Source organism: Typopeltis vanoorti, chromosome 24 (genome assembly GCF_054136105.1).
Source record: "Typopeltis vanoorti isolate ZY-2024b chromosome 24, IOZ_Tvanoo_1.0, whole genome shotgun sequence".
NCBI lineage: Eukaryota > Metazoa > Arthropoda > Arachnida > Uropygi > Thelyphonidae > Typopeltis > Typopeltis vanoorti.
In genome coordinates this window covers 14,783,900-14,793,841 of record NC_143572.1, presented here as the reverse complement: position 1 = coordinate 14,793,841, position 9,942 = coordinate 14,783,900, and the positions used below count along the sequence as shown (strand labels likewise).

General features: G+C 35.6%; 1 protein-coding gene across 4 annotated transcripts in view; it reads left to right on the top strand.

Moving 5' to 3' along the window:
- Nucleotides 1–249: 249 nt before the first annotated feature.
- LOC150092938 (aquaporin-10-like) overlaps nt 250–9,942 on the top strand; it is a 32,017-nt gene continuing 22,324 nt past the window's right edge. For all 4 annotated transcript variants that reach the window (XR_016550408.1, XM_090413419.1, XM_090413418.1 and 1 more), the window contains exon 1: nt 250–503. Coding sequence is in view for 3 of the 4 variants with exons in the window: in XM_090413419.1 (XP_090269545.1) it covers nt 405–503 (99 nt within the window). In the remaining variant the exon portion in view is untranslated. The remainder of the gene's footprint in view (nt 504–9,942) is intronic.

The window sequence follows — 9,942 nt, the reverse complement described above, 5'->3', positions numbered from 1 at the left end:
TAATAAAAGAAAGCAAGATGTCCTCACTCTACTAAGCTTCTCATCACTCCTGTCTTTCCCTCTACCCACACTCATTACCTCACTTTAATCCCACCATCTTTCTAGGATGACGAAATTGCATTTTGTTCTTTCTGTGGCTAGCACCTATTACCTTGATGTTACGTTTTTCCAAGCTGGTTCGTAAGCGCTACCAGATGGCACTGAACGCATGCGCTATATTTATTCTGCGCTTTAGAGGACGCTCGGTCACACGCGAGTGTCTGATTAGGAGGAGGACGAAGTGAAGGTTGATTCCTTGCGCGCGCGTTGTTGTTGTGTGTGTGTATATATGTTTGTGGATGTGTGTCTAGTTCTCTTTCTTACTGTGTGAACTGTCAGAAAACCCCTCTTGAAAGACAGTAACCATGCCAACAGTGCCCTACAGGTGTCTTCGCAGGTTCAAAATCAAAAATTTACTTGTACGAGAATGCCTAGCTGAATTTCTTGGGACATTTATTCTTATTGTAAGTGATTCTTCTTGATTTTCTTGCTAATATCTTCTGTTCGCTGGATTTATCAATAATGTTTAGAATCATCTACCTGTTCCCATTGAAACTTTATCTGTATGTGAAGATAACAGTTGTCTATTGCACTAAGCATCGAAATTTAATAGATTTTTTGCGCATAGTAGACAAAGCAAATCAATTAATTTGAAATGTTGCAAAAACCTAAATTATTGGTACATAACAAAATAAGAAGAAGCCTGTAATATATTAGACAGTTAAAAACATAATCTTTATTTCGTGATTTTTAAAGGATATTATAATATATAAAATAGTAATTTAGAATTAAATGAATACACTTATTTTTAAAATAAATACTTCAATAATATAATTGGCTTTGCGCATTATTTTCTGTGATTTGTAATCACTTTGTATATGTTGCGTGAAAACTTACAGATATATTTGAAATAGCATCAAATGAAGCTCGTAATTGAAAACCTTTTGCCATATGATAAGATGATATGGTAAGACGATGTAGATTATAGATGAAGTTTTTTTTATCATTCCTTGTGTTTCTTGCAACGATCTTTTCGCATTTATTTATATTTTATTTTAGACATTTAACCTAATTCTTATACCGATCATCATTAATAAGTATCTGAAAAGCTCTTAGTTTGCTGTGATAAATGTGCATTTTCCCCCGATCTTCTAAAATGCAGTTAATTAAAGCAAATACAAATTATACCTTCAAAGTTATGAAATAAAAATGATCAGGAAATATAAATGACTATTACAAACAGAACGCTTTTAAGTATAGTAACATAACACCTTGTTCTACGATGATGTAATCATATTCCATTGCCAGTCATGCAAGTTGAGTGACCTGTTTTAAAAGATTGGAAATCTCGCTCCGTTTGATGTTGTAACATAAAGGGGTGATTAAGGATTTGTTACATAACCGCTACAATTTTCATTTCTACGGATGGTTACATAATAGCAGTAAATCTTTTCTTTCTGAAAGATATAAATTGGGTGTGGAGATCAGGAAAGGATGTTGAAGTCGTATGGACGCAGCCTTCGTAATCGACTGCAACCAGTGCTCTGAAGATATCACGAATGAGATGATCCCACATAACAAAATAGTACATAATATTAATCATTGTGTTTTACTACTTTTAATTTTATACACATACGGTATTATTTATGTCCATAAATTTTAGTATAAATGAATTTAACTTAACTGTTAGCTCGATTCTTTTAGCCACAACTTTGAGGTTAAGTGTGCATTTACGTTCTGTCTAGTTATGTATGTTATGTGGATCCAGCAAGAGGTGGGGGGGTGGACTATTTTTTCTTTAATACGAGACCTAACTCAAAACGTAGATGGTTCCTTATTCTTAACAGAATTTGATCTCTCCTCTTTATAAACAGAGGACATTGCCGCGTATAAAAACCGTAATACCAACAGACAACACGCAATTTTCGTATACTGACAAAACGTATACTCTCAATTTATTTAGTAATAATAAGACCAATTTTCTGTTGTACGAGTAATGCATTATAATTCATTGTGGATCAAAAACTAAATCCAAAGCGAAAAAATTTACCAATCCCACTTATGAAATGTTTACGATTTTTCATAAGTGGATTGAATGAATAATATGCCCGTTGTCTAACCAACAGACTGCGGGTTCAAATCCCGCCATCCATAGGAACTGATATTTCATGAATGTCTTTAGATGATAGATGAATTTCATTTCCCCCAATATGAAACCGGGTATTTGCTTACTGGAGACACTACGTGGCTTAAATCGTAGGAAACAAAATCAGGGTTTCCCGATTATGGCTGACCAAATTTAAAAAAAAAAAACATTAGTCCACATCGGTACCAGTGTGCTATATATGTACAGATATTCGTGGTTAGGAGCCACATGAAAAATCACAAACCCTGTAGTACCTCTGTTACCGAACGTAAGGCGAGGGTTACATAATTCGGAACTAGGCTCTAAAGATTAAAAATAATTTTATATAAGCTAGTTTAAGCTTAGATACGATGATACAAGTCATGGTTTACATAAAAGTATTCCAAAAGATCATGCCAAAGATTTGAACCACGGCCTGTCAGATGGAGAACATGTACGGCGCGTATTCATTCGGCCAATGAGGCAAGTATATAATTCCTCGCTATGTATTTACATATGCTTTAAAATTTTTATTGTTATATAAATAAAACAGTGTCTCAATGTTTTAGATATGTTATATAGATATTTTCATATATAGACAATTATAACTCATATTACACAAATTTAGTATAACTAATTTTAAAATTGAAATAACTTTTTCTAGATCGAACACTTATAAAATTTAGTAAGGTTCAGGCAACAGATATTTGTTTATCAGTGTATACCCTTTACCATGTTTCATTGGGATTAAGAGGACCGATGCGAGTTCATAAACTGATGAAATAAGTATTGGAACATGTCCTTCTTCAAAACGAAATACAGACAGCACAATTACAACCATAGCAGATTGTACATCTCTATACAACTGTTAATGGTACACACCGAACTCGAAAGAAGTGTTATCAAAGAATGCTACTTCAATAGCCTAATCTGTTAGTGGCTCTGGTAAAAGACCATACACAAAATTCTGTGAATCGGATTGCCTTCTTCTGAATATCAAGAATTCTTAGCTTTGGGTTCACCAACTCAAATGTGCTAACAATATTCCGAGGTTGGTCGGATCTGAGACTTGTATAGGGTTTGAAGTCAAGGAGAGAAGGTCCTTGATGTAAAGAAGGAAGAGTGTAGGCAAAAGGACAGAACTCTAGGGTACTTCGGGTACGCGATCAAATGGCTTTTGAAATATGGATGGCAACTACACGGGTTTCTCTAAATTTGTCCATGATCCGAGTTCAAAAGTGAGTCTAGGCCTAGGAGGGTGAGAATGTTGGAATGTCCATTGGTAATTACTAATTTGATGGGTCTCTAGGTGTGCTGAAGAAGCTGGTTGTTGATGGCCTTTTCCATCACTTTCGAGAGCACTCAGGCGAGAACAATGGAACGATAGTTTGATGGTTGCCATTTCTCGTCCTCTTTTAGGTGCAAGTTGAATAAAGGTGAGTTTCCATGCTGTTGGCTAGATGAATGACAGCTTATATAGGTGGTACAGGACTAGTGTTAATTATGAAACACAAACTTTAATCTCAACTAAAGGAATACAATCCGGATCAGAAGCCTTATTAGTATCAAGATTAAGGAGCATTTTTCTATCTTTCTAGTAAAAGATCAGAGGGGGCATGAAATGAACAGTTTTTGGTAGTGCAGGAAGTGATTTTGCATTGGTCGTCTAAGCAGAAAAAGGAAAAGATTGATGCCAGGAGATACCTCACCTTATCCATGGTACAATCAGGATTTGGGAAGTGGAAAAAAGGAAAGTTATGGAGAATATTTTGGAATTTTTTAAGACTTTTTTAAAAAAAAAACGCCTTTCGGGCTCTTTTGGAAGCTCAAGGAGAAGTTGGAGTTTTTAATTTAAGGCATTGAACAAATAATGCGTTTTTATCACGGACTACAGTGCTACACTTTTCTAGATAACCATAGCACTCTACTGTTATTTAGAAAGTGGGACATGGCGGTCCTCATTCTAGTGAGAATAATTTTGGTTATTAAAATACTTAAGGAATTAATTGATTCAAAGTGAATTATCCTAAACATGATAAATGTTTAGGGTAATTCATTATTTTGATTATTAGATTGGAAGCACCTTAAAGGATGGACATACGGATATGCAACACTTCTGGATAACCTACATTGGAAAATACGGAATGAGTCTCGTGTCTTTCAAGCTTGATTAAAATGATGGGAGAAAAACATTGGATCCTCACAGGGTCTCAAGTCTGAAACTAAGAGATGATCTTTAGACTGAAATGGAACAGGACATGCACTGGTGATCACGTGAAAGCGAAATGGTCCAAAATACTTGATTCGCATTATGACATACGGAGAAGAGAATATCTAAAGGGATGTGAGGTATCATCAGGGCTAGAGATAATGACGCACACTACTGAAATCTGTAATTTGGGTTTCTCTAAAATATAGTGCTATTCCAATTATTTGATCACAGTGTATACATACTTCGCTTTTTTTTTATAACTTCCGTTTATGGTTTGGATGTTTAAAAATTCAAGAAAAAATGTCATTAAATAGTTAATAATATAGCAATCATTGAAATGAGTGGTTATACAAATAGTTAAATCACCAATGGAATGCCATAAAACGATAAATTCTAAATTACAGTCGCTAGTTGTCAAAAGATGAGAATTTGCACTTTGTTCCTACCAACTATTGAGTTGGAATCCTATAAATGTGACTGAAATTCATTTTTCTTCAGTGGGAGACTATCATTACTCTCATTCATGACTCTCAATGGCTTGAAAATGTTTTAATTCTCCAGAGTATTTCGGGGAAATCCAATCCTTTATCCTAGCACCAATGTTACAGGTTTGCAAACTTTAGTTAGTGGGATTACCATAGTGACTGCATCTTTTAAATGACCTGGAAAGCCTTGAATATAAAATCTGCTCATTCTCAATCAGACAGGATGCAATCATGTTGGAACATCATTCATTTCAAATGTCAACCCTGGCACCACGACATTTCTCTGAAAATGTGGGAAGAAAAATAATCTGAACTAAATATGTCGAGCAGATTAATTATGTAACTTAATTCTAACATTTAACATGAGCGTTTAAAAAATATTAAAGTTTTGGGATCCCACAAAACGAGACCAAATCCACTCTGGATTCTACCCCTTTTGTTAATTTTTAAACGTCAAACACGAACTTTAAATGAACAAAGGCCCCATTTGGCAAAATAAATAAATAAAAAAAAGATACTAAACATCTATTTCTCATCCAAATATATAATTAAATTATAAATAAATAAACTTTGATTGAAATAAACTACTCTCAAACTGACTAATGTCACATGCAGCTTGAGTCCTAAGGATTGGCTTAAAGGGGCGAAGCAAGAATACTTTCATCTTCCCCGTTATCTATAGAGGACAGTGTAGGGATAAGGTGTTATTGAGCTATTAAAGCTCTTATCATGGCAGGAGGGTAACAGCAAAATAGCCGAGCCTCAGTTAGAACTTCATTGCCATCCCTTACCCTCCCCGGTAATGTTAAGGTGCGGTGTAAGATCCCACGGATGAGCGGTCCGCAGGACCAAGTCGGAATCTTGGAGAACCGGTAGGCACTGCACCATGGCACGTTCCCCCCACCGAGCAGAGCCACTCATTTGCGTATCTCTAAGGCAGGCGTTCCCACCCCTATGCCCGCGGGCACCATAGCGCCCGTCGACCCATTTGTGTGTGCCCACCGCTGTTCAACTCTGTGCCATATAGTTTGAAATAATCACGCAACAATTCATGCAGCTATTTCCATTATATTTAATGGAAATAGCTGCATGCATTGCAAAGCTTGTTCAAGTAAATGCTGAAGAACTGAAGTTAGAGTGGATAGAAAAAAGTTTCCATTCTTAAAAAGAGCAGCGTACAAGATAAAATCGTTTTTTGGTTTCATACACCTTTTGCGAATCATTGTTTTCGACCATGCATATCATAAAATCAAAATATAGATCACGACTCACTGATGAGCATCTTGATGATTTGTCAAGAACTGGAATATCATCATATTCTCCTAATTATGAAGCACTGGCCAATGAAATGCAATGCCAAAGATCACACTAACTTACATATATTTAAATTTTTATATAATGTATAATGTAAACTTTTAAGTAATAAAACATTTGATTATAATGTAAACTTTGTATGTATTCATTTAACAAAAGAATTCAAAAAATTTGCTTGAAAAAATGGATGGTGCCCGTTGCCCTCTCACTATTTTAGAATGTGCTCTATGTAACAAACAGGTTGGGAACCCCTGCTCTAAGGGGCAACAGCCAAGCCTCAGTTAAAACTTCAAAATTATCACGATCACAACATATATATGAACATATGAAGGGAAACCTATTCACCCCACTCAATTTCTGCTTGACAATGGAGCGCAGTAATTTTATATTGAAGATTTATAAATATAAAATTAAGGTGTATTTCTTTAATACCGTCTCTTGAATTTTTATTCTTTTATTTTAAAAGAATATTTCATTTCTTATTTGGTTATAAAGATGAACAAAATAATTAATAATCTTTATGTAAATTTAACCTACATAAATATTTCTAATTGAACTTTATGACGTCAATAGCTTAGGAATAATATTTTTAGCAAGCAAAGCAGGAAATTGATTGTTCTTATATCATGTTTAGATGTATTTATAGTATGAAGAAGAAAATGGGCAGCTGTCTCTGTGAGCCCATTCCTGTCTGTATTTATAGAAGCATGACCACAAATATCTGCCTTATGGGAGTAAGAAATGGCCTTAGAGCAGTGGTTCTCAAAGTTGGCGATCTCTCCCACTACTACCCCGTTGTTAGGGCTCAGAAAAGCAGTGATAGAAATTTTATGTAATTTCTCAGCATGTGCTTTATATAACTTCTGCAGGCTAAATTCATATTTTTATTTTCTGTTTCTTAAACTTTCTTCTGTACAGGAAAAAGAACTAAATTTTTAATTTGACTTATTTTAATAACTTTTCTCTTTGCTAGATAAACAATGTTGTATATCTAATTTTAGCAGTACACCAAAACTTATCTGCAATGAATCAGCTATGAGTAACAATTCATGGAGGTCCACGGTAATGGATGATGATAATAATAACTGGAGCCGTTTTATAAGTGAGGTTGGGCTATTGCCCTTATCCTGGGACGTAGAGTTTCGTTCTCGTAAGTTTTATTCGAAATCTTGCCCCCGGTGAGGGAGGCTTGGATTTCGGGGAAGTTTGTCATGAGAAAGCATTTTGAGTCTCTGGGGAGGGTGTTCTCCTGCGCGACCCGAGAGGGGGCCCTGTCGGTGGATGCTATTCTCTGGAATATGAGCGGTTCTGCTCAGTGGTGGGGTGCCCGTCACTGACTGGAATCAACGCTGAGTTGAACGGTCTTTCGGCCACTCGTAGGGAGTGGTCCGGGGGATTGCCTAATTTTTACAGATGACGTTACTTATTCAGTAGCCAATGAAGTTTTAACGGAGGCTCGGCTATTGCCGTTACCACGCTATGATTAGAGCTTTTAGTTCAATAATACTCCCATCCACACATTTCTTCAATCAGATAAAGAGTCGAGGATTCAGTCCCCCCCCCATACATGGATTGCCTTCCCTCGATAGAGAAAAGCTGTTTCGTTTATAATCAGACGTGTTCCACCCGTTTACATATCTTCAGGGCTTTATGGTGTTCTCAATCTCAAAGAAGTTTCTGAGAAGTTAGTTGATTTATCTGAGTCGGACTACATCGCCTTAAGAAATAAAATTTTAACTAGACAAATATAGGAACCATTAGAAAACATTTTAAGGAAAGAAAATAAAACGATGTAGTCGATAGTTAGGGAAATAATACTGCTTGGTTATTGTACTCATGAAAAACAGTTTTCTTTCCAATACTGCACATACTATTTTGCCGATATAGCAACAATACGTAACTTGGACGCATGCGCTGGTTTTGAATTAGTGTACAGTAGTAGCTAAATCTCTTCGTTTGACATAATTTAAAATCTTGGCGCTTCTTTCTTGTAGAAATAAAAATTCCAATGAGATTGCTATCCCTGTCTCAAATGGAAGCAGCATTTCCTCTGCAAACTTCCCTGTAAATAGACAAACAAACTGGAGAAGATTTCCAAGTGAAAATGAATAAATTCTTGGCCTTAGTTGACGGGTCATAATTCATCTAATTGGAATCTGATTTGATTTAAATCAATACTGAAGAAGGATTCTAGAAAAGTCCAATTATTATTGGACAAGTTTTCTAGTAGGCTGTTGATAACCATACAATCTCATTTGTATCGATCGATGGCCTACTCTTGCCCATGGTGATATTAGACTGCGATCTACTCTAGCAGATCATGAATTTCAGTTGTTTTTTTTCTATGTAACAGCATTACACTATCATTGACAATGATGGTGTAATGCTGACTGTGCTCTATACGGTATGAGTCAGATTAGTTCTCAGAACAAGAGAAAGGGAAAATGAGCATACTCACTGTTTCACATGGTCTAGCTTACAATTGACGTGAGATCGGATAACAATTACATCATCCACTGGCAATACATGCACGCTGTGCCGAACTTTTCAAATAACCCTAATAGTACATCTGTTAACTGTGTATTGTCGTAATGGATTTTTCATTTTGAGATGTTATAAGCCAGTTTGAGAGAAAAGAACCTCTTGGCTAACTCGCCTTCAGTGGAAATCCTTTAAATTTCCGCACGTTCTATACGGGACGACTGTCTGATGCGGTAAATTGACCATTCTTAAAAGTTAATGTCGTGTATTGCGCACTCAGAACTATATTTCCAATACATCGCTTTTGCGCAAGCCGTTGTGGTAATTATAACAGAACCTTTACCGTTATACAGCCTATCTGTTTCTCACCCATTATGATCTGTGCATTTCATGTTAAGTAAAGGTAAACGTTGCAATAATATCTGTAAGTTTTTGACGGTATGTGTAACAAGTGAAATATAACAATGACGTCAACAAAACAGAAGATATTTATAAGTTTTGATTTACACTTTCTATTACTCACATTTCAACAAATGAAAATATAAGTGACTTTAGAGCAATTCATTGTAGTTAAGAAATATGACACGAATGTCAAATGAATTTACATGTAAAACTACCCACTTTTTGACATCGCTATGACTGGCATATAAAATTCGAGTTACTCAATGCTGAGTAATGTTCATTGACGAACACTACAAATATGTAGTGTGTAATGAGTTAAATAACCAGGTTACAACCTGAAAAATCCATGTCATGGGTGAGGGTTGGCGTTCGACTCCACTGCGTTTCTTGTCTGCTTCAAGCTCGTAGTTTGATAAACCGCCGCTGTTGCTCTGTGGCGCCACTTCTGAGTACGTCTCCATCCTTTGAGTTTCTGTGATATGGAAATACAAAACTGATTTATGAGAATAAATCGGGGATGAGTCATGGACGAGAGATTCTGTTTATAGAATTCAGTTGAATGACAATTCAATCTGTTTTTAATGTTAAATCTTGAAACACGACATGATTTATTCCTTTTAAGAAATAAGATTCTGCCCACGATTAATATCTAAAGTATTTAAGTAGTTCGTGAAACGAACTACGTAAATAACAAGAAACAAATAACAGGAAACTTCCCTTATTAGTTTTTTTAAACTGATCTTAGCAATGTATAATTAAGTTCAGGGTCAGAATGCCATTGTCTATTAACAAGGAAGCCATTTTTCCGTTACCACTCATTTCCAGAGGATTCGAATTATGAGAACAATGCTAGGTTTTTTTTTTTTTTTTTTTTTTTTTTTTTT